The following is a 26,535-nucleotide window of genomic DNA, read 5'->3' on the forward strand; positions in this document are numbered from 1 at the left end:
TTTACTTTCTCAAATAAAAAAGAAAGTTCTTGATAGAATGGCTGGAATATGTGATTTTTGTTTAATTTTCTACAAACGCATTTATATGAGACAAGACAGTGATTTGAGAAGTAACTATACTGAAAATAGCAGCAGAATTGAATTAGACATGGAAAAAATGCTTCAAATGCCACCTGCCACCAGCTGTATTTAAATATACAGTGTAGTGTGTTTTTGTAAGAATATTCACTACATTTGTTAAACCTGTGTGTGCTGTCCACAAATCATTAAATTACATAAATAAAAAAAAAAATCTTACAGTTAGTTTAATCAAACATACAACATTTTCTTCTGATACAACAGAAACATGACCGTCACCAATAATTCTGAAATATAAAAAATATCAAGAGCAATTTTCACTTTGTGAAGTACTTGAATGATTGCAAAAGAATAAATATTTCATTACACCATTTATTTTACATTTTTATCCCAAATATATTTGTCAATTACTGCATGTCCCCATTTACTTCTTAACTGAAGAATGTCTCAATTAGAATCTTTCAATAGGTTGAGTGGCAGAGGTAACATTGCAAGGCAGCATTTAGTATAGATATATTCTGCATTGTGTCAAGCTGTATGGCAATAAAATACATTTTTTTCTTTATCTATTTGTACAAAACCCTTGTGAATCCAGTTGACATGTGTACAAACTTTAACTGTTGATAATATTTACATTAAGAATTATGACCAAACACTGTAATTCTGAAGTGTTTGGGCATATCTGACTTAAAAAAAAACAACAGCACATTTATTCGTAGGATCTTGTGAGCTTCAGAACAATTTTGATTAAGTCTAACAACAAGAGACTGGCCAAATGTTTACACCAGGCAATTTGTACAAGTATTCATATTCTGAATAATCTATTAGCTTCCTGCAGGTCTTATTGTTTCTATACATAGTCACTGTTTGCTTTTCTTTTGTCATGAAAATAACTGGCTTCCTTCAGACTGTGTGAATTAACTTCCTAATGAACTAGCCACAAAAGACTAAGACCTCAATTAGAACGCCCTCTTTTGCCAAAGTTAATGATGTTAATAAATGACAGATTCACATCATTAAGAAGATGAGATTATCCTGTGTGCACTTATTATGAGAAAGATATTTGGGCTTTGGCAGTCAGGAGACAAGCTTTTGTTCGGAAAGACTTTACAAACTCTTAATTAGCTACCTTTACAAACTCAGTCACAACCCCCACCTTTGAGAAATAATAGAAAACTTGTATGCTTGATCTAATGTATGCCACAGCTATTAGCAAGACAGAATACAGAAACAAGATTCCTCTTTTACAGTGACTTCAGATTGAACAATATCGTGCTTATGTGCTATTGCCGAGTTAAATAAATTTTAATTGAAAAGAACAAACTAAAGTAGATGCACAGTACTTCACAAAATACAAATAGTGCTCAGGACAGTTATTTGTAATAACACAAAACAATACACATAATACAAAACTATGACACGAAATGAAGGTATGCTGGAATAAATTGAAGTTATATTCTAAAAGTAGCATAAAATTGACTGTCTACTGTATGTCATTTGGGCCCTTTTCATGAATTAACTGCCCAATGCAAGAATGTTAATTTACAACAGAGATTTTAATCATCTCATTTTGGTTCAACTCAAAAGTCAAACTCTGATCCACTGGTGTTTTTATGAGCCACATGCCATGAACTCAGAACTTTGGTATCTCAAGGAATAATTCTACTTCTACTAATCTAATTCTACTAGTCAAACAATCAAAAAATCTACAGTGTTAACTGCTCAAACTAGAGATAAAATATATAGATAATGTATGTCTAGAACTTAGACTTTTGCATTTTTATTGTGTATTGGTACAGTATAAATTAAAACAGAAATGCTATCTGGAGTATAGTACATTTTCAGTAACCATGAAAGCATTAAAACTGTTATTTGTATTTAATATGCAGGAAAATACAAACTGGTAGAATATTCTTGTACAGTCAAACAACAGGTTTTATATGTCTTAAGATATCTGAAACCAAACTTCATGCTTCTTGAATAATGTCTGCATAATAAATTGGATGATAACATCATCCTTCATACTTAAAAAAACTAATGGTAAACAAACATGACATAAATCAATACCAATTGTACTGACAACGGTTTGTTTCCTGGGACAACATTTAAAATAAAGTCAGAAAATTTTGTTCTAATCAAGATTTTATTCTCTGTCTAGAGTCTTAGGTTTAAACGCATTAAAGAAATTTATAGAATATAGAACAAAATACCAGCGAAAATTAGCCTTCAGTTATATAGCCTCACATCACCTACAGAGCCTTTCATTGTAACTATGAAAGACTTCAGTGAAACCTTATTGCTTGAAACCCAAATTTATGGGTTTTACTTCTTCTTTTAACTTTCCAGTGTAGCTCTACTTGTTGTATAGCAGGACCAGATTCTTGCTTGGCACTGGACTCTGAACAAACTATATTTTTCCCCCCTTGTAAAAGGGTACAGGTACAGTAAGTGAAAATGCAATGTGGTAGAACTGTAAGTATTTTCTGATTATAGACCCATGCCTTCGTGTTCTCGGTAGAAAAGTTACCTGTATTTAATAAAAATGCACACTTATTAAGAGATAATACTATAGCTTACAATCCTTTTAAGATGCCTCAGTACAGTTAGACTTCATTACACATTGGCAACTGTCAAATGCAGGAAGACGAAAGTGAGTGACAGAGGTATTGTTGCAAAACTCCACCACCCACTGGGGGACTGGGGCTTCCCTCTGAATGAGACGCCTTTAGGGATCATGTAACCTGAACCCCATTCATTGCTCTGTCATTTTAGCTTGACCACCTCTGCACGAACATATTAACCTCCTCTTGTGATTTCATAAAAAAAATCTAATTTAGCAAGCAATTAAGGGGTCACATGTAGGATAAAGAGCTGGATAATCTGGGATTACACGCAGGAAGCTTTGTTTCCAAGGCAACCTCTAGCAGAGTGGAGTGTTAATGCCCAGGTCAGTCTGTTAACGAAACAGGAAGAGTCATAGATTCCAAAACTTGCACTTGTATGGCCTGAATGCAAAAAAAACGATGCAGAGCTCTCATCACCAGGAATGCTTAATGATGCTCTTAATTTTAGGCTTCGTTTTCTTTGTACTGTACATCTACTAAAATTTATCTCCATAAAACTAGAAACTACATTAGATGTATAACACAGACACGTGCTATTGTTATTTCTAAGGGGGATCACAAAAAAAAAACAACAAAATGATTCACAGGCAAAAACAGCCCAGTATAATTTGCTTTAATACATACAGCCTAAAATCCGATTAAAAGTAATTTAATATTGTACTCATGGGCATGAGCATATCACCTATTAATAATAAGCTTTCTTACTTCTGATAATCTGAATCTGAATCCGAACTTTGTATCCATATTTCCATATTTTGTGCCATGAAAGAGAACACATGCTCAATAATAATATCACTTTATTAACCCTTTACAATGTCTTGGATTAGGAATTATCTTTGCACATTCCCCAGCTTGCTCTCCAAGAGACACACAGACAGGGAGAGAGCCTGGGGTCAGAGCACAGGGTCTGCCATTGTACAGCACCCCTGGGGTTAAGGGCTGTGCTCAGGAGCCCAGTGGAGTAGGATTCCTCTGCCAGCTGCAGGATTTGAACCTGCAACCTTCTAGCCACAGGTGCAGATCCTTAGCCACAGAGCCACTGCTCCACCCCAATCCTGAAAGACGTTGCACTTCTCAAGGAAAAAGAACTACAATTATGAAACCATGAAAAGTACAGTAGTTTTTTATGCTATTAAGAACTTTGAAGGGTAGTATCTCAAAAGAAATTGTCAATTTAAATACATATCTATTTGTTCCTGTCATTCAAGGTGTATACCAGCTTTTTTGCATTATAATAATATAATTATAATTTTGCACTATAATTTACTTAGAGACGTTAATTAGTATAATGAAATACTTTCTGTAAAGTACTAATATTACCAATTGACTTTTATATTTAAATTATTCAATATTTCAATTTATACTGGGGCAGGAGACCTGAAAGGAAAACCTTAATACATACAGTACGACACTATACACATAACACTCACAGTTGCTGATAGTGGTGTTGATGGACCAGTACAGTTTCTGTAGAGCAGAATGTCTACATTAATGACCCAATATGCTGTGCTGTAGGAGGCACCACTCGTATGAAGAGAATTTAAACCAAGTTCCTTACTAACTGCAAGAGATCCTATCTCATGGCTTATAAAATGAGTCCAACTCTGCACTTACACAAACTGGCCTCCCTCAATAACCCTCTCATTTCAATCAGTTCTTGCTTTTCAATCTAACGTGCTGAGCAGTGGGGCTCTTGTCTGTCACCTAGGTGGGTGCTGCTCTTGCGTGATATGTAAAGTGGGTGCCTTCTTTTGTGTAAACCAGATTAGGACCCTTTAGCACTATACAAATGCAAGCAAATTAATTGTATTATTATACCGCAGTATATGAACTACAGATTTTAGATGATCTTTATTGAAAAAAATTAAGTACATCAAAGTCCATCAACTACAAAACATGTATAGGGAACTGCTGCATTCAAAACAAAATTAATACCCTGAGAAACTTTGAACAAGAAAAAAAACAATAATCGACAAGGGAGATAATAAACATGGTGAATTGATCTACTACAAATCCCTCAAAAGTCAAAAACTGTCATTCACAACAATCCTGTTAGGCATAACATCAAAACTCTATTAAAGTTAAATTTTTCAGTGTTTAAAATACTTTCTTTCTTTTTGCAAAATCTCCTGTTTCCTCTTTTCCAGTCTGCATACAAAAGCAGTTAACTTTTTACAGAAAGTGAGTAAAATATTAATTTTGAGATTCCTCCTTAAAATTACCACAATACAAAAAAAGTATCTAATTGTTTTAGAAGTCTATTAATTTAGTTGTGTCTAAATGTGGAATTTGCCAATCAGTTATTGTTCAATTAATAATAGCAGAGGTCAATACAATAAAATGCCTCAATAATCACTGCCGTGTACAACATAGATCAATGGTGCACAAAACAAGATGCCACTTGCTTTTCCTGTATACATACTGCACGTTGGAGTACTTAAAAACAATGTTATTTACTGGTATTGTTAAAAGAGAATTAGCAGAGAAATGCATTTGAAAAGTATATGTGTTTTAAACTCAAAATCCAAATCTGCTTGGGTCTGCCAGATGTGGTGCATGCTTCAAGTGAATTGGAGTACAACAGGCTGGAATACCACATTCTATCTCTTCTGGATGCAGACAGTAGGTGTGTATGACACAAGAGGGAGAGTTGTTTTTACTTGATTTTATTACTTTAAATAAATGAACTTGACAATGTTGGGCTAAGAGATGTAGAATATACACTACTGTATGTCCTAGCTGCTCTCCTGTCTTTTTATCTGAATGTATTTTCCTGCCCATATACTGACTTGATGACTTCATGTTTGCAAAAGTAATGATTAATATAAAATACAGGACTAACTCTATTCTTCTGTCAGGAAGATTTAAAACTTCATATACAATATAAAACGGTTCAACTAGCCTGGCTTTCTTGATGATAGCATCCATTCTCTACTAGCTGCATGTCTTTCTGCTTATTATTGTATGTACAATAATGAGCATACAGTAGCTCAGCCCTGCAAGGACTCAATTAAGGCTGTTCGAAGGCAACTCAGTACAATCCCCACCACACACAGCACCTTATGTTTTTGGACTATAGCTATGGCTGCAACTGTTTAGGACAGATGTGATAAAGTTAGGTATTAGTCAAACCTTAAATACAGAGGCAATGGCTGAGATTTGGGGTAAAGTTGTAGTTTTTTGTCATCACACAGTTTTATGTCATCCTTATTTGCCATTAGGAATTTATAGATTTATTACCAAATGTAACCAAATAAGCAATCATAAACCTTTTTTATGTCAGTTTATCTAAAAACGTGTATTGTTATTCAAACTTGCTATATAATTCTTACGAGATGGATCAATCAAGAAGTTACCATACAAACAACAAGCAACACATCTTTAGATTCCAAATTATTAACTGAGCTTTTTATGGTGTGGCAATAGTAAAATAATATATACAGTACACGACTCAACTGAACTCTCCCCCTACCTACCACAGCGCACCAAACCCCGACTAGTGTGTACGTCACCATCGAGCTATAGTCCAATGAGAAAGCGCCCTGTTGGCTGTGCTGGAATTCCCGACATCCCCTACAGTCTGCGCTACGTCAGCAGTGGGACTGAAAGATGGCGGTGTCCATAGAAAAGTGCTTGATTGTAGCAACTAGGTTATTAATATTAACTTTAATATTTCACCTGGTTTCTGCGGACGTTGTTCAGAGCTCCCAGGACTCGCCACATCGCCGGTTTGAATACAAATACAGTTTCAAAGGACCTCATCTTGCGCAGAGCGACGGTACTATTCCTTTTTGGGTGCACACTGGAAGTAAGTTTTTTTGCAGTATTCATACTACACGAGCAATAGCTTTTCTGTATTAATATATAGGCAGAATATAGTCAGAATAATAAACACAATTTTCCCGTCATAAAGATTGCAGGTATACAAATAACACAGCTTGTTGGCTTTTTGTTTGCGCACTGTGCAATCTGCTGTCATTGGAAAAATCCGTGCTGAAACGTATTGGAAATCATTAAATGCAATTTGTGTTCAATTTCCTCTGCATGCAGTACATGTGCATTTCTCTTGATGATGAAATCTGAAACCGTAATGGCGATCATAATATACATAAACTTGAAAAAGGCTACATTGCCAGCCGAGACGTTGTGTGCTTTGCTCTTTCAACTTCTCAGTGTAGAATTAATCACTACTTGTGTTTCTTTGCATGGTAATGGTATTATTGTTACCGTGAATTAGCGCTGCAGTTATTTTTTCTCGATTTGCATGAGTTACAGTAGTGCTTAACGATAAACTATTTGTTTTGTTCAGCTCTGTTTGGATTGGGACTCTCCAGAACTTCACTTAGATAAAAGTAACTCTATTAAAATATATGGCAGAAAACATTGCCAATTTTTCTATGTAAACTTACTTCTGTAATGGAGTGTCTGAGGTCTTTTCTTAGATTAACCTGAGATATTAGGATTTATCTGCAGCCACTCCAGTAGAAAGTACTTTATTTCAGTTCGCAGCTGTCTACAACATTAAGGCTGGTATGGCTTTCTGCCTAAAACATTTGGGGGAAAAGCTGTTTTGTGCTGTGCAGCAGCACAGAGCTCTGGTGAAGAGAAGGAAACCAGTCAGTTTTAAAACCAAAATTAAAAAAAATTAGTCTGTATGCAAGAGGTATGACTTCAGCACATTTATCCTTTACATTGTTTCTTTTAGTTCAGGTGGGTAGCTGCGTCAGCATGCGTAGGCTGCAAAGGAACAAGTAATAGGTTTATTCCATGCTGAAAAAAAGAAGAAAGAGAACACAACGTTTCGGCCGTGGAGCACCTGAAGAAGGCTCCACGGCCGAAACGTTGTGTTCTCTTTCTTCTTTTTTTCAGCATGGAATAAACCTATTAATTGTTTCTTTTAGTTGAGTCAGTGCTCTTGCATTTCTGTTATGTTTACATTTTTATTCAATATCCATGTTCATTACTTTAAAGTATTGTGTGGCTGCACAGTGTCAAAGTCCATGTAGGTTCACTTTATCTGCTCTGTGACAAGTATTTCTTCCTCAGGTAAAATATCATGGTGCTTGGGTGAAGTGACAGCCTGAAATGATCTTTTTCATACTTTCTTTGCCAAACAAGGATTTTTACTACCTTTAATTTCTAAATAATAAAACTCTTATTTCTAATATCCTGTAGTAGAGTCGATTTTGTTTGTCTGTAGCACAAACTGAAGGTCATACACAATTTACTGAAGAAAAACAGTCCATTAAAATACTTAAATATAAAATTGTACTTATTTGTTACAAATCTTTTTATTTTATATAGCACCTTTAAAGGTGGCTTCTCAAAGTGCTTTACAGAATGACAACAATAAAAAATCCACAAGATATGCACAATGAAAATACACAATGAGACAGTAAGTGTGGGTACTGAATACAGTAGGAGCAGAGGAGTAAATAACAGAGCTAGTTAATTAAAGGTGGGTAGCTGCATCAGCATGTGTAGGCTGCAAAGGAACAAGTAATAGGCCTATTCTATGCTGAAAAGACTAGAAAGAAAACACAACATTTCACCTGAAGAAGGCTCCGAGGCCGAAACATTGTGTTTGCTTTCTTCTCTTTTCAGCATGGAATAAACCTACTGCTAGTTGAGTAAAGGCCTTTCTCAAGAAGAAGGTTTGAGTCTAGATTTGAAGGAGTTTAGGGAAGGTGTCTCTCTGATATCCTTAGTGAAAGAGTTCCAGAGCTTTGGGGCATAACAGGAGAAGGCCCTGTCACCCATAGAGTGTAGACGGGTTTGGGGGACAGCTACTGTAGCATTTTGAAGTTGACACGAAACCTGACTGGAAGCCAGTGCAAGGACTCCAGGATAGGAGTAATATGATCACTAGCACTAGACCTATTCAGGATTCTGGCTTCTGAATTTTGGACGTACTTGAGTTTGTTCAATGTGGATTTAAAAACCAAAGCAAGTGGAGCATTACAGTAATCAATTCCGTAGAAGACAAATGTATTGATAAGCTTTTCAGCAACAGTTAGCAAATACATAGGACATAGTCTGGTGATATTTCTGAGGTGAAAGAATGGTGTTTTGACAATATGTTGCCCATTTAGGTCAAATATCAAGCCCAAATCAAATATCACACCCATGTTTTTCAATTTAGACTGATGTTCAAGTACAGTACCCTCCACAGATAGGGTTACAGCACTAACTTTACAAAGTTGATGGGGATGCCAAAAAGCATGACTTCAGTCTGGTCACAGTTTAGATGAAGGACATTTTGAGTCATCCATATTTTTATGCAAAATATACAGTTAGAATAGAAACAGCCATATCAGTGTCGGGTCTGGTATAGATGTAGATTTGGGTATCTTCACCATAGAAGTGAGAGTTGATCTTAAAAGCAACCAAGTGGAAGCATGTAAATATTGAAAAGTAGAGAGCCTAGCATCGAGCCCTGAGGAACACCACACTTAACGAGTAAGATTTCAGACCTACATATGCTAAGAGAGACAAAGTGACAGTGAGCTAAGACTTGAACTATTTAAGAACAGTGTCAGAAACTCCACACAGTCTCAGGATGAGAAAGTAAGATATCATGGTTCTCAGTGTTGAAAGCAGCACTGAGATCAAGAGAATAAGGATAGAAAGAGAACCAGAATCAGAAGTTATTAGATCATTAGTAACTTTGACCAGGGCAATTTATGTGCTTTGAAGCTGTCGGAAGCCAGATTGGAGGGGTTCGAAAAGGTTTTTTGAGGTTGTTATTTAACTGAATTGTAACAGCGTATTCTAGAATCTTTGCAAGAAAGGGTCAGTTGGAGATGGGGTGAAAATTGTTTGTCATGTTTGGCTTTTTTGGCATGGGGTTTTGTGGGGTATGTAGATTGTTCTATGCACTGTCAGTACTGTGATAAACCATTCATTCAATATGGTCAACATGTTTCAGATGCCATCCCAAGCTCAGATCAAATCCGCATCACCCCATCTCTGAGAAGCCAGAAAGGGTCTGTGTGGACAAAAAACACAGCTGCATTTGAAAACTGGGAGGTGGAAGTAACATTCAGAGTGTCTGGCAGAGGTCGGCTGGGAGCTGATGGGCTTGTAAGTAACTCCCTGACATTTAATCTGAAGATTGTTGAGCATTTAAAGCTATAAATGTATAATGGACATTCTTCCTGCCTTGCTTCTTTCCAAACAGGCAATCTGGTACACATCAGAGCAAGGGCTTGATGGTCCAGTCTTTGGAGCAGCTGACCTATGGAATGGACTCGGAATTTTCTTTGATTCTTTCGATAATGATGGGAAGGTTAGTGCAGTAAGAAATATGCTAAATAAAAAAATAGGAAATGCATAAATTCCTTAGGGCAACTTGAAATAAATTATATAAATTTAAGAATTACATTGATAAAACAAAGAATTCATATAAGGTAAATGTAAAAGATGTTTAGATGTAAAATGGTCAGATTTGTTTGTTACAGTTAAGTAATTGAGCAAGCATTAAATAAAGTTAATACGATAAGCTTATGAATAGTGGTAATATCTTCGTGAAACTGAAAAAGGTCTCATTTGAAAATGAGTTTCATAAAGGAAAATAACACACACAAGACTAATTAGGTGCTGTCTAATGGAATTTGATTACAAACCTGTAAAAAAGCAGTAAACACTCTATCATCTCCAGTATAATTTATTATAATTGTCAATATTTAAGCACAAAAGAAAGCTTTTTACTTTATGAAAAGGCTCAAATCTTGGGAAAAACAGTGGTGTTGTACACGTCCCAGGAGGTTCACACTCACTACTTCACTAAAAACAATGCAGTATAAATGTAATCACAAGAGTCCGCAAAGCACACAAATTTGTTACTTTATTCATTTTCCTAAGATGCTGTCAAACCTGCAGATTTTGTCAGTTTATCCCATAGGATGGACTGCAGTCCAGTGAATAGTTGGATCAGTGTTAAACTTGTGAATGCAAACTGCTAATGCCAAGGTGAAGCAGAATGTCTTGACTAGCCCTTGTTTTAGGGAACAGGTTTTACCATTTTCAATTACATTGAATAATCATTTCAGTTGATGGAGCAATGGCAGTAAGAGACCTCAGAACGTGTTCTTGAATGTGCTGTACTGTGGTATTACCATATACAACTATGCTGTCAGCTACTTCCACTGGTCATTGATGTGGCCTTACACAGATTTTAGCATGATATTAAATTTTACAGTCATAGGGGTACCTTCACAGTTATCTGTCATCGATTTGGATATGCAGTAGCTGTCCTTCAGTTGGTCCTCCTGAGTCTGACAATCTTGCCATTGGGTCGTCACACACTGTTGACTGCGTCCGAGTCATTACAGGTGTTTCCTGTCAGTTGCTAGCGCAGCTGTGGTCTAGTGATGGGGCAGGATGAACACTGAATGCTCTAATGACTTTCTTTCCTGCAGTATATTGGAAATGTTTTTTCTTCCCAAATCTGAAATACAAAACAAGGCTTGAAATTAACCTTTTGTCTTACAATTAATGTGTATTATCTTAATTTTTATATTTTAGAAAAACAACCCTGCTGTTCTTATAGTTGGAAACAACGGAAAGCTAATTTATGATCATCAGAAGTAAGTATATAAGTTTTGCCTTCATTTCATATTAGCATAGTTTTAAACTTTAAATAGACGTCTTTCGCCCTTACATGTATTAAAACTCTACTTTTATTAGGCTTTCAGTTGACTGCATTGCTATAAAAATAATGACTTTAGAAAACTTGAAATATTATGGTATTTCTCTGTTTGCAATGTTGAGGTACTTCCTTATTCATAATTTCCTGGTATATTTATCCTATGGTACACTGTGGGGGAGAAAAAACATTTAACGAAGGCATTGAGTTTACTCTCAAGTTACAGATTCAACTGGTAATGTAATTTATCACTTCTGTACCTTATTGGGTACGTAAAGGGGCTACCATGCTGGTGCTTGCTTCCCATCAGTGGTGGATGAGGCATATACAGAAGGGGTTTGTTTCTGATGGGGAAAAGTGCTATTTAAAACAACAAAAAAAAAGGAATAGGTTAGTTGATCCTGAAGAACTTTTTCAAAGACTCATTATTCAAGTTGAAGTGCAGGCTCTTGCTACATTAGTCAAATGTTTTGAGTTTTACAGCCCTTATTTCTGCATCTTAATTTGAACAGATGGAAAACGGGTTAGTTGACTTCTGTAATGTTTGCATGTGCAACTCACCTAAGTGTATGGGGTGAAATACATTTATGACATTCCCATCGGTACCCTGGTATAAGCAAACATTTCATTTAACTGTTTAAAAGATTGGTGTTTGAATAGAAACAAATTAAACTAAAGCTGGAAGAGATTTAGCTTTTATGAAACTGGACCATGTCTATGCTACAGGGAAGGGAAATTAATAGGATGTTTTTAATGTTTAGCCACATTCATTTATGTAGACATTATAAATGTATTTGTGCTTCTGATTTGCTCATGGCAAAAATAGATCTGTTATAAGTGAGAATATATTTACATGCAAGATTAATAAGAATGCCATTGTCAGTTCAGAATTGTACATTTTGTTTCATTTAGTTTTTTTTGTTTTTTGTTTTGGTACTGTTTTTTTTTTTACTTTAATCCTATAGTGATGGTTCAACTCAAGCCCTGGGAACATGCCTGAGAGACTTCCGAAACAAGCCCTATCCAGTCAGAGCCAAAATCACATACTACCAGAAGTCATTGACGGTAAGAACCACATAAACGGAATCTAAGAGAATGAGTCCCTAACTGTACAGTCATTCTATACACCTCTCTGAAATTACTGGAAATAAGTGGAATTGCTTGAAACTCAAGTGTTATTTTCTGCTGGTATTTTGGCATTATTCTGTTTCTCTATCCAGTTGGGCTCTTCAGTGTCAAGAAAGAAAAAGCAGTATCAGCTTCTTGTATTTTAATGCTAAACTTTACAATATTTATTTTTTTTCAACTTTTTTTCAGGTTATGATAAACAATGGCTTTACTCCAGATAAGGATGATTATGAATTCTGTGCCAAAATTGAAAATATGCATATCCCAAGGGAAGGGCATTTTGGGATTTCAGCAGCTACAGGAGGGCTGGCTGGTAAGTTTCCAGTTTCTCATTGAAGGACTCATTGTCCTTCAGGGTGTGTAAATTCAGTGATAAAATCTGAGACAAATGAATAATTTTTCATTTGATTTTCAAAATGATTTTTCTATTGCCTGTACAGTAGCTTAAATCTGTTTCTTTTTTTGCAGATGATCATGATGTGCTGTCCTTCTTGACATTCAGATTAACAGAACCAGGACAAAAACCGGTATTGTTTTTAAATCTCAATCAGAAAAATGAGGGTGACAGAAACAATGACATAATTTGTTTTAGGACAATACAGCATGGTATACTGTAGGAAACTGTTGTAGCATTGATGCTGCTTGTGAAACCTGATGTAGAATCAAGATAAGAACCATAAAACCATTCTAAACCAATTAGAATCAAGATCAAAAGTCTTGCCGAAACCCTATTCTGCACCCTAGTTTTTATAGTTTAGAAATACTTATAAGATATTACAACAACAATGCTTTATAATCTACAGTATATAACAAAAAATAATGAAAATTATCCCTCAGATTAATGATTTAGTTTGAATTTGGTTTTAGTTCCCCAAAATACAATTCTTAAAATTAGAGCTTATTGAAAACTGAGGAGGAATGCTGTTGAATGAATGCTCAGTTTACCGAAATTACAGTTTTTGTATCAATATCCAAGCATTTTTCAGAAATCTTGCTTTGCAGTGATCTTTCAAAACAAGATTTGCATCTAGATAGTAAACCTCCTGATTATTTTGAATGTTATATATCCTTTTGAATTCTCCTCAATGGAAATTTGCACCAACTTGCAGTTTTTCAGTCATTTAAAAGGCACTTGTTAGTTAAATGTTTTATGTTTTCATTTAATTCTTTAAGCCTCCTCCAGAAGCTGAAATTCCTAAAGAAGAAAAGGACAAGTATCAAGAGGAGTTCGAAAGCTTTCGACAGGAGCTTGACAAGAAGAAGGAAGAATTTCAGAAAGAACATCCAGATGTCCAAGGAGAAGCTGGTCAGTACTTTGATTTGCTGTGTGGATTGCCTTTGCTGTTTATTCCAATGTTACTTAAACAGTGGCTTTTTTACTTTGCTCATTTGCAGAATGTTGGTCCAACCAGCACCTTTATATTTTGCTAATCCAGTTCAATTCTTATTGAACTGTAGCTCAATGTAAAATTTATATTATTAGAATGAATGGTTATAATTTAAAGTATGGTTTTTATACATGATTATGTGGCATTGATCTGTAGATCACAGTGGTGGAATTTCATTGTTCTTACTTTGATGGTATTGTGAGCAGTTCATCAGATTTTTATATTGGGATGCATTTCCTTGCGACTATACTATATGTATGCTTAATGATTAATAAATCCTTATTTATTTTTTGTATTTCAAACACTTAATTATCCAATTGAATGACTGACCAACAAATTGCATACAGAAGTTGCTTTAAGTATGTCAGATACATTCAAAAAGATGATCTTTACATGTATACAGAACTGTCTGGTTTAAAATTAATCATCACTGAACAATGCTACCTCATGCATAGTTTGTTTTCCTATGCCAGTTTTTAAAAAGAGAATTGTCGTGCGTTGCCACGACAATGTTTTTTCAGTAGAGGACCTGTACGAGAGTGTGAATGACAGAGAGATCCGGCAGGTGTTTGAAGGCCAAAACAGGATCCATCTGGAGATCAAGCAGTTGCACCGTCAGCTAAGCATGATTCTGGATGAGCAGAGGCGATATGTGTCTGTGGTCACTGACGAGATCAGCCGAAGGGGAGCGCAGGGACAGCCAGGACAGGTATGTACAGTTAATGTGTTGTCATGCACAAACTTTTAACTTCCTTATAGATTCCTACTGTATTCCCACGGGGTTATTTTTTCCCCTGTTCTTCTCTTCTGTCCTACTTTTAGTTTATGCAAAAGCGATAAAACTTTCACGATAAAAGCGATAAAAAAAATAATAAAATGGTGGAGGCTTCCTGATAAAACAGCAAGGCATTTTGACATCATAAGCTTTAGTGACTATAGCCTCCTGAAGAGTGAGATTCTCTTCTTTAATATGGAAAAGATCTGATAGACACTGTGATGCAGGTATTATACACTTATCAAATGTGTTTGAATATTAAATCATTTGTTTTACTTAAATGCCTATTGTACATATCCATTTTCTTTCAAGATTCCCACTCAAGAACTTGACACAATAGTTACAACGCAACAAGAAGTGATGAAAAGCCTAAATGAGATCAGGTAAAGAAAAACAAACTTCTCCTCCTACTATTTTTAGTTTTTTCACTTCTGATGAATAACTGCACCAATACTCTGTTGGCTGCTGCTTTTATTTTATGCATAATAACAGAAACAAGTGTGTTAAGAAGGATATTTCAGATCTAATGCAGGTATATCTGCATGTAAACTCTTCATAGGAGGGTACTCAGTTAGGGATTTTACAAATATTATGTGCACTAATCATTGTCTGTGGGCTAAACAATTGTATTTCTTGAATTCATGCTGGATCTCTTGTATATTATACAGACGTTTTGCTAAAATTTCATTTAATAGCTGCATTTAGAGTTCATACAAGATTTAAAATTATTTTTCATTTAAAGAAAGAAAGATTAATTTCAGAAAATTAAATATACTGTTTTAATTTCTAATTTATAGGAGACAAATTTATATTTACTGACCTTCTTGTAAATTCTGAGTAACTATATGTAGATGCATCCCTTAGCTCCTGTCTAGAAATTGTTTCATCTCACTTGATAGCTTAACAACAGCATTTAGGATGAGTTATGGTCTAATACAGATTAAATATTGAACAGATACAGGTTACATGTTGTGCTTTTGTGTTTACCAGTGGACTCAAATTAAAATCTTGTAACGCTGCTTTTGACTCGGCTAATCCTGATTATATATGAGATTTTAAATTCTTCCACCAAATGTAACATCACTTTGCATCTGTTTACAACCCATTGTCAATAACATGTTTGTTCTTTTTGCTCTGGTTAACATGATTGTGAAATAAACATGTACTGTAGCTCAAATGGTATTGTAATAAAGAACAAATATGTTAAAGCATGCAGGTAGTACAATTTAAGACTATATAGATATGTAAACCAAGTAACATCTGTCCTTTTCAGTTAATATGGATTTCATAGTGATATGGTTTTATAGTGTTGCTAAAGTACTGAGACTTTAGTTATTTGTATATATGCTCTTTATTATTATAGGATATACATTTGTTTTTAATCATCAGTTTTACTTATTTACAATTTTTAGGTTTTCCATTTTTGTCAGTCTTTCCATGTAGTATGCTGTTATCAGAAAAACTTGGTATTTGAGAGGGTTAGGTACCTTGAGGTTTCAGCGAATGAATTCATGCATGAATTCACAAATGTGGATTATAATACCTCTTGAAGAAAATAGGGTATTCTTCCACAGCTTGCAAAATAAGCTTTTCCTATGCCACTTTTTAAAAAGACTTTTTTTGTAAAAAAATTGTTAGAACATTTAATGATTTCAGAAACAGTATTATTATTTATTGGTAGTAAGTAGTTCTAATGAACTGGAAACTTAGTGTTGTTTTTCCCCCTATAATTCAAGTTGCATGTGCAAACAGATTAGATCACTGTGATTATATTAAAGCTTTTATATTAGAAAAAGCTTATAACAACTTTTTTTACAGTATTGTTTTAAAAGGGGGCCGTCCTTCGGATGAGACGTAAAACCAAGATCCTGACTCTTTGTGGTCATTAAAAATGCTAGGGTTTTTCTCGAAAAGAGTAGGGGTCTTACTCCAGCATCCTGGCCAAATGTACCCTTAGCCTTTACCAGTCATGGCCTCCTTAAAATCCCCATCTCAATTGGATTCATTACTCTTTTCTCCTTCCTACTGATAGCTGATGTATGGTGAGAGTACTGGCGCACTTTGGCTGCTGCAAAGTGCCTCATCCAGGTGGGGCCTACATATTGATGGTAGTGGATGGGAGTCCCCATTACCTACTGTATAAAGTGCTATGAGTAGAATATCCAGAAAACCTCTATATATAAGTGTAAGGAATTTTTCTTATTATTACCTAGTATTAGAGGTTTTTTTCAATCCTAGTAGAGCACTTTTTCGTGACTTTGCATCTTGTTTTTATTACTATAGGAAATGCAATGTTACTGGACTGTAATAAATGTTATTACAGCACACAAATAGACAAAAATTAGATTGTGTACTTACTTTAGTCCCTCTCTGCCAACTGTATTACTCCTGCAATTTGTCCAGTTCTCTTATTTCTTTTCTTATACTTTTCTGCAAAATAAATAAGAAATGAGACTGTGAAAACTGATGGGAACATGGATTTTCTAAATGAAACTGAGTGAAACATAATCCATGATCTATTGCTACGTAAACATTAACTCTTTGTAGTGTTAACAGAGACTGATGCAGGTCAAGTGAAATACTGATCTCCTGCTGTGCAGCCCACAAATAGATAAGTTTGGTCTGCGAATGTGGAAAGAGTGAACACTGGAAAATTTTGCTTGAAATCCTGAAAATTGAACTAGCAAATATTGATGTTTTAGTACATTAATGTTTGATTGTAATTGGTGCAGGAAGGTTGAAATTTCTTCTGTTCCTACATTGTGTGATCTTGTTTTACTCAAGGCTGGCCAATTGCTCTGTACATATAAAATCAACTTGGGGAGTCTGTGGATGTTAAGTTTGCATACAGTGTACATGTATGCAAAGCATAATTAGATTTGTTCAGACAGTTTGCTCTCTGCTGTTGTGAAACTGCTAAAGCTAATTAATATTGACATTCCCCTAGTCTGTTACAACAGCTCTTAAAATTTATATAACATTATTCTGAAAGGTGTGTCTTGTAAAATACAAGTTTCTTAGACGTACATGGATCATGTAGGGATTTAAACAAATGGACATGAAAAAAGCTAGCATTTTTCTGGCGGGTGTACATTTTAATTTAGTAGTGCTTATTAAAAACAACTTAATGTTATTTGACAGCTTTGCTGAAGCTTTGTTGCTTTTTTTCAGTTCTAGTCTACATAATGTTAGATATGTTGCATTGGTGTTAGTTATCTGTAGGCTCTTGTTCTGAGACTTGCATAATACATCTCATTAATTTTCACAGCAACACTTGTTGACAAAACAAAACAGTTGAATTGAGAGCTGTGAATGTTGTTGGATGATAATTTACTGTACACTGCACACATAAAAATTGAGCTTGACAAACTAATCGCATCTTAAGCGATTAAATTGTTGTGATATTGAATTGTGATTATAGTTCATTTCTTTGTCTAGTTCATGATACATAAAGTCCTTTCATACTTTTGTTTGTGATTTTCTCAATCTCAGTTCCCTAAGCTTAGGTTTTATTGTGGTGATTGAGATTTGTCTCTTTAATGTTAAGTAGGTCCTTTCCAGTAGATAAAGACTAGACCATTTAATAAATGTTCACTTGCTTATTTAAGAGAGCTTTATTTCTAATATTCTTTAAGTTTTTTTGCTAAGAAAATAGATTAGATTTTGTTTTGGTCATTTGCCCAGCTTTGGGATGTTTTTCTTTTTACACAAAGCAGTGAGAGTCAGAAGTCTGAAGGTCACATCTTAGTGCTGTAAATATACTTGAAGGATTACACCCTCTTTTTAAATTCTATCCATTCTATATACAAGAACATGAGCATCATCTGATTGCTTTCTTGATGCTTTATTCCCAGAGGAGTACATACTTATTTTCTCCAATCAATTTCCTTTGTCAGTAGTCTTAAAATTTCTAATCATCTTACATTTTGAAAAAGAGAAAAAAAAAACATTCCTCCTGGCAGCAATAATACAGCGTAAGAAAATGTAATTTCATCAGAAACATGATCTTAATTTTAAGATGTGCTTTTTATTAAGAAGATTAGATTTTCTTTTTTTTAATACGCCAAAGTAACTTTGGTTAACCAAAGGACTTTCTCAGTGAACATTCCTTTGATTGTATGAGAAAATGCTTACACGTCTTTTCAATTTTCTTTCCTTAAATAACTCTAGTTGAAGTTTTTAAATAATTTCAATTTCATTTTAGTAATCCAAGTTATCCTTCAAGCACTTGTTCATGTTTTACATGGCTACATTCTAAAGAAAATGCACTTTTTAAACTCCCCAGAAGCTTGATTTACTCTCATTTTAAGAACTTATTCCAAGGTGGTAGTTGATTCGTGCATTTTCTACATGTCTTGGAATTCCCCATTTCTCTTTTCTTTTTACAGAATTGTAATCATTGTCTTGTAATTCTAAAATTACTTTATTTAATTGGAGAGAGTAATCTTCATTTATTAAGATATACATGATTTGTATGGCCACCATGCAAGTTTACCTGGCAGTAATGAGTCTTCACGATAGTTTTTTTTAATTTAGGGTTTTATGTAAATTACAGAAAAATAAATAAATAAAAATTGCATAGTATTAAAATGTAGTTAACTGACTACATGTAAAGAGGATCCATTTTTTCCCAACGTCCAGTTGATGTGACTTGAAAAATATAAATGATTGCTTAACTTAACATTCCCCAATAGTAAGGCAACCTTTACATCTCATCTGAACTGTTAAAGGGGAACAACAGTCCCAATTTCTTAGACTGGTTGTTAAATTTCAGTAACAAAATACATTTGTTGATGGTACCAAACAATTTACAAATTTCAAATTAAGCACAAAATCATGAACTTTGTTTAAGTACCGTATGGTCCCAATGTCGTTGCAATCTCTTGGTCTTGCCACGGATGAGAGCGAAAGATTGTGCGAATTGTGATGTAAAGCGGCTCTTCCTGCTCACTAGTCACCATAATGACTAATGTAATGCGATGTATAAGCAAATAAGTAAAGGTTGCGTGGCTGACATTTCACTGCAGAAATGTTCCAACATGATCTGCATGCAGAATTAGCAAGTAAGTAGTATTTATCAGCAAAAAAGACAAGAGCAATTTTTCTACTGGATTAAAAGATATGTATTCACAGGCCTGCTGCTTGTTTATAATATAATATGGCCACCTCACATGACAGGAAGGTTTGTTGCCTCATTCTGAATCACAGAATATGGTGCTGCGCATACCTGGAAACTTTGTCTATTTTGTGATGTACACAGTAATGTGTAAAACCTCCAGTTTACATTTTACTTTTATTGTGGTTTCCAATGCATTCATCAGTGCTGGTTCTTTCTAAACTCGAATTATAAAAATAGCATTGCAGTACCCCTGTAAGTCTAGTAATAATGAAAGGGTCTTAATTCAGCACATTTTAACAGAACAGTTACCACAAACAGGACAGGATAATCCAAATGCCTTTTACAGCACTACTCTTACTTTAATTATTTGGTAATTCTTTTGCATTCTTTCTGAACTTTTAAAGTGAAGAGGCTTGCATGCTTTAAACTTTTTCTTGCATAACTGGTGGTGTATTTTAGTAAAAACTAAAAGGAATACTAGTCTACTTATGTTGTATTCAAAATTAGATGTTAATGCAATAATTGCAGTTTGCAAATGCAGGCAGAGACCTACAGTATGAAGTAATTTTGTAATTTTGGAGGATACAGTGTGGATTTTAAAAGGAAATGTGAAGGCAAGTTGAGAGTGATTAAAATAATTAAAAGGTATATTTACAATTCATGGTGCTATATTAAAAACAATTATGTTTTTTCCCACAGGAACAAATAAGCAGGAGTGATGTGTTAAGGTTTCTTTCCAAATATTCGAGTATCTTCTAAAGGAACACAAGGCTATCTAAATGGTTAAAAATCAGACTGAAGTTTTAATGCCTGGAATCATATTCCGAGCTGTAGTGTATTTGTGTATTTATAATGTTACGTAGAAATAACAAAATTGCAGTGAAATACTGATATATGCAAGACGAAAACAGATGCTGTATAATGTAAGTGTAACGACTGCTGCAGGAATCGATAAAGTGAAATTCTGAAGTATTGTTGTATTTTATATATTTAATTTGTAAAGTCTAGCTGTGATTAAAACATAAGACATCTCATTTTATTTTAACAGATGTCAAGATCAGAACAAAATGCCAACTTAATAGATCTGATTTTTCCGTGTAGGGTTAAGAAGACCCAAATGAAATATTCTGCAGGATTCAAGACAGATTAACAGGAGACAATCGTTCAAAGATCAAAATCATGATTGTGTGATTACTTTATTAGTAGGGTAGGGATTAAAAGCCACATGAGAAATGTCTCACTAATCTTCTTTAAAACAGAGGAGAAACCTTAAAGTAAGTAGGAGATACTAATTAAAAAATATTTACTGACGGAGCATGTGTCTTGAGAAAGGATTAATTTAACAATCATGTTTATCTTGTCACTAGCACTGACTTTAACTGTAAGATTTTTAAGAGGAGCATGGCCATTTGAGAGCTAGAGAAGAAAAGGATCAAAAGATTAAGGAAGGCACAGACTTCAAGCTGTAGCATAAAGCTTTAAAATATAGGTTTTATAAGGAAGTTCTGTAGTGATTCCAAGTCCCTTTACTTGAAGTGCCACAACGAGACCTAATGCCAGTTTCTAAGACTTAATATTGCTTGTTAAGTGGTGAGGTAATAATTAATCCATGCTCAGAGCCTGCATCTACTGGCTTCTCAAGCACTGTTACATTGTGATGAAATTACAAATACACCACTGCAGTATAATGTAATTCTGTTGCAGAGCAATTTCAGTTATGATCAGAAATAATGCCTAAAAGTCTTCCTTATCAACTTAGAAAAGATATGACAAACATTTCTGAAAGTTAGAGGTTTTCTCCAGCATTTTTGCATAAATCATATGCAGGAATTGGAATTATTTTCACTGTGTGGATGAATACAAAAACTACCATACTTACCATACTTAGATGGAAATGGCATTTGCTTTATTTTGATTTTATACTGATAAGAACTGAGTAAGAAACAGTTGTGGCTCAGATAACCACTGGAAGTTTGCCTGGTATCTGGTGTGACGTGTTTAATCTTGATAAATATTGGATCCTCTGTCCTAACAGTTTTATCTGAGGCATGCTAAGGATTTATGAAGAGAAGGAAAAGGCAAAGGCATATATTCTCAACATGTTGTTTAAACAATGTTGAATATGATATGAATAATATTGTTTCAGTTCTGCATGTACAAAATTAATATTTTAATTGACATTTTAACTAACTCAATTTTAATTTGCATTACAGATCTGTTAATAAGAACTATAGATGTCTTTATTTTATAACATGGTATACTGTGAAACAGTAGGTTATCAAAACTGACTATCACTTAACTATTGTTCCATCTTTGACAAAGAAAATGCAAGTTATAGAATAATGTCACTTTAAATTTGTGAGATTTTTTTACAGAGCTGTACGATTTTGTTTCAGGGGTTCTTTGTCGGATACAATGAGACAAGTGGGCTCTGTCCATAACCAAGGGAACTCAGCAGGAACCTATGAGACTGTCCAGCACTTCAATGACATTAAGGAGCACATTCATTTGGTGAAAAGAGACCTTGACCATTTAATACAGCGTAATGGGGTAAGTGCATATTCAGATCTAGGCACGTTATTATGAAAAACATGGGTACTGTAGATACTGTATTTCTGGGAAAGGACAAAATGTATGTGCCTGAAGCACAACTTGCAGATGAAAATTGATTTATTATGTTGGTTATGGTTTCTGTCCTTTGTTTTCAAATGTTAATTTTGATATGTTTATTGTGCTTTTACTTTTATTCGTGCATTTGAAAATTGCCCTGTGCTAAATAAAGTATTATTTTGTACTTATCTATAGTGATTTCTTTTTGTATGTAGGGGCCAGGTGAAAAGACTAAATGCCCAGACATTCCTCCATTCCCATCATGCCTTTCCACTGCTCACTTCATCATGTTTGTTGCGGCTCAGACGGTCTTGTTCATTGGTTACATAATGTACAGGTGAGTATGTCCTGCACATTTCTATACAAGACCTACCCCATGGTAGGCTATGTATTGAAAGGGAATTAGAAATATTGTATATAAAATATCATTAAAATATCAAATCTCTGCTACACTCATCTAATTGTTGGCTACAGCTGGGGGGATCCTAACATGATCATGGATAGCTCAAGACTTGTTCCAGATTCAAACCAGCAATGTCTGGAGGCTGAGGCCTCACCTGTATTCATAAAAGGGACCTTTTCTGCTGTTCCGACTTGTGATCTAACACAGGGAAGTTTGAAAAGATGCTTAATGAGTCCTGCCCTGGTCCTCTAAACGGGCTTAATCGCAGTGCTCTCAAGTGGCTGCAGACAGGCAGATCACTTTGGGTCAGGTGAAAATCTCTTAATTTATAATGGATAAACTCTGAAAAATGCATATATTCCAACAGTTTTACCTGTTATACTACTTTACCTATATGCTGGCCAGGCCTTTCCTTATTGTGAACAGTAGCTTTTCTTATCTCATGAAAATAATAGAATTTATATGATGGGGGACAAAAGATTTGATACTTCATCATTAACTAATGAAAATGGTTGGTTAAACAAAAGCTGCTGAGCTGTACATATTTATGCATATATTTATTTTGCAGAAGTCGACAAGAAGCAGCTGCCAAGAAGTTTTTTTGATGAAAACCCCTGTTTATCTGTGGAAAAATCTAAAAAAAGAATTGTGTGAATGATGTCAATTTTTAATTTTTTTCTCAAAAGTTAAATTATTGTACTTAAAGAATATTGGTGAAGACAATTATAAAATTTTAAGTTCAAAATATTTTTCTTGGTATGTTTGATCAAAGATGTACGTGAAGTTTTCAAAGAATGTTTGGAAATGTTTTGTTAAGGATTTGTTTTCTCCTGTGTGTTATGCTGTTATAATTCAGTCAGATTTTCTTATAGAAATTGTCCATTATAACAAAATTTGTTAACCACTGTCCATACACGTAGCTTACAAAGCTATGGTGAATTCTAGAAAAATGAAGCAGACATAGATGTTATGTAAGCAGGTATTACATCTAATGAATTCTGTGAATTGCTCTTGAGAAGTCCCAAAGCAGCATTTAAAATTAACAGCTGGTGGTTAGTTATTTTGTTTTCTAAATCAGTGCTATTTTCAGGTTTCAACACAATTCTTTACATTTGCATTGCAATTTTTAAAATGAGAAGTCATAAATATCAGTTCATAGATCCACAATTAACAATTTAAAATGATGTAAACCTTTCTATAGTTCAGCTAAAACATTTCAGTTGATGTATATACTATAGCTGAAATGTTTAAAGTAGATTTTCTTTCAAAAGAACTTGAATGGAACTCTTTATTAGTCAAATCAAAAAAGCGGATTCTGCTAAACCAGGATGGTAACTCTTGCAGAAAACTAAGCAAGTTTTTGACAGTGACTTGAATTTTTTTCAGCTATTTTTTGATCTACATTTGGAACAGCATTTAGAACACAGAGAAGTGAAAAAAGACAAAACTGGATTTTTTCATGTGACCTTATTCCGAGAGTTTCCATTAAACCCTTTTTTGCCTGCTAGAGATTCTTCGATTTTACTGCTCGTTTAAGTTGCAACAGTATGAACAATTGGCTCCTGTCAGTGTTTTCAACAAATATACTGTAAATTGGTATTGTAGTCTTGATTGTATACACATGAACTTTGAGTTACAGTGTGGGGTAGTGCATAAATTCCAAAGCGGAGTTTAAAACCTCACTTCTAGAATGGATAGGAATGGTTCTTTGGTTTTCTGACTTTTCTTAGAGAATTTTCTGCTGTTTTATTTGCTCAAATATGTACGTACTTAGTTGTGCTCTGTAAAATTTTGTAAAGAGCCTTGACTGCAGAGTTCTTCTCCAGTATGAGTTCTGCAGTGGTGTTTCTCTGCACCCTCTTGAGTCTAAATTTTGCATCGCTGACACCTGCATGTTTCTAAGAGCCCTGCTTGCACTGAGTGAACCTAATATGCAGACAGTCACGAAACTAGATACAGGAAGGTCAGGTTAAATCTGGTCCTGTCCAGGTAACTTTAACGCCTACTGCATGTTTTTCACTCTCCAGTCCCAAAAGTAAAGTGGTTCCTCTGTGGATGTAGCCAGAAGAATACATTTTAACTGGGAGTGAAGCGATGCCTGACTTAACCTTTTCACTTCATATGCAGGGGAAAAACGCAATCTTAGGTCACATATAAAGAACATCTGTTTTTGAATTGTCTTCTAAATTCTTAATTTTCAGATAAGACTACATTTTGAACCATAAGACTTTTGAATTCTAAATAAAGCTGGAAACAGTAGTGGTAAAATGTGTAGAAAAAATACAAAATAAGCTGCCTGTAAAGCCAAGGTAACTTTTACAACTTCTAAGTTGTGAGGTACAACATTACAACTCAGGGACGAAGGCATGGCATCAGTGCCATGTTCAGTATAGTGCTGTAACGATGCTCAGCTTGCAAGTGGTCAAACTCTTCGGTTATCTCTGTTCTGTTCTCTCACCACTGCTTAAGTGTCAGTGATTTCTGCCATTACAAAGCTTTATAAACTACCATTAAAAATATTCCTTTTGATTAGCCAAATGGCCACTACCAGTATTGATATTGAAGTTAAAGATTGGTTCCTGTCTCTACGCTATTGCTTACATGCCTTCCTGTTTCTCTGTACTTTGAAATTTGAGTACTGAATGGAATTACGTTTTATGCTGCCATCCCAGACAATATTTTTCTTTCATCCTGGTTATAAGAAATAAATGTTGAAAGTAAATATTGATGTTAGTCATGTTGTGCTTATAGCTTTCTATTAAAATATGCATCAGTGCTGGTTTCCATAATTTATTTAGTAAAAGTGTTAATGTGGTAAAAATCCATAGAAATGTTGTGATGAAATTGGAAATAGAATGCATCGATGTGATAAATTAAGAAATTAATCTGCACTGCATGTGTATGATTTTAATAGTATGAAATAAGGAACTGACCTCTCCAGGTCTGTATATACTATTTCATGATTCTTAATACCCACAACATCATAAACACCGTAATGTCTTCTGTGTTTTTGCGGTGGTGACAGTACAGTTCTGAAAACTACATAAGGTTAGAGCTGACAGGAGACCAGTTTGCCTTATCTATTGTAACTCATTTGGTTGCTAATTGGTCGTTGATCTGAAGGTCTCAATCCAGCTGCTTCATGAAAGAAGCCAAAGTATCTGCATTACTTGATGACTGGGTAACTTGTTCAAAATCCACAGAACACTTTGAGTAAAGAAGTACCACTTTTTTTCAATTTAAATTAAATTTCTTCATAATTTCCATTTCTATCCCTTGGGTGTGTCACCTATCAGTCATATCTTTGGCAAAGGCAGTGCACCTGGTCTAACATAGTGGTGTTACGATTTGCATTTACTCCTACTGTTAGCCAAATTGGATCTTATAAAAGGCAATCATAAACTCGCCAAACCAGGTTGTCTGCAGTGTCCACGGAGATTAATCTCTAGGATTAAACCCAAACAGTTGGGTGGTTACAAAAATACTTAGTTATCTTCTAGGGGGCATGTCTGGTCATCATTAATCTTGAGCTGCAGAAGAGAATTATACAGTATAGTATGTTTCACTTTGTGATATTCCTGGCATACAGTATGTCCAGTCAGCTAGTCAGAAAACAACATTCTTTTATTTTCTTTCTACTAACATTGTACAGACTATTTCCAGTTTTTTAACATGTTCATTTGTAAATTGATCACTCACAGCTGCTGTGAGGTGAGAAGGTGAGGGATGTGCTCATTTTCCTGTATCACTGACAGGAACCATC

At 34.7% G+C, this 26,535-nt stretch overlaps 1 protein-coding gene across 2 annotated transcripts; it reads left to right on the top strand.

The window, feature by feature from the left end:
- Positions 1-6,275: 6,275 nt before the first annotated feature.
- Positions 6,276-25,561, top strand: lman1 (lectin, mannose-binding, 1). 2 transcript variants are annotated; one of them, XM_006627141.3, is made up of 13 exons: positions 6,276-6,510; positions 9,631-9,785; positions 9,883-9,990; positions 11,229-11,290; positions 12,315-12,414; positions 12,667-12,790; positions 12,946-13,004; positions 13,651-13,783; positions 14,387-14,574; positions 14,953-15,023; positions 22,156-22,309; positions 22,585-22,706; positions 23,341-25,561. In XM_006627141.3, exons 1-13 carry the CDS (start codon positions 6,312-6,314, stop codon positions 23,375-23,377), a joined length of 1,512 nt encoding a protein of 503 aa, XP_006627204.1. In that variant the 5' UTR covers positions 6,276-6,311; the 3' UTR covers positions 23,378-25,561. The 2 variants fall into 2 exon arrangements, with proteins under 2 accessions (XP_006627204.1, XP_015195644.1); XM_015340158.2 differs by having other exon boundaries at positions 14,390-14,574.
- Positions 25,562-26,535: the final 974 nt, after the last annotated feature.

Source organism: Lepisosteus oculatus, chromosome 3 (assembly GCF_040954835.1).
Source record: "Lepisosteus oculatus isolate fLepOcu1 chromosome 3, fLepOcu1.hap2, whole genome shotgun sequence".
NCBI lineage: Eukaryota > Metazoa > Chordata > Actinopteri > Semionotiformes > Lepisosteidae > Lepisosteus > Lepisosteus oculatus.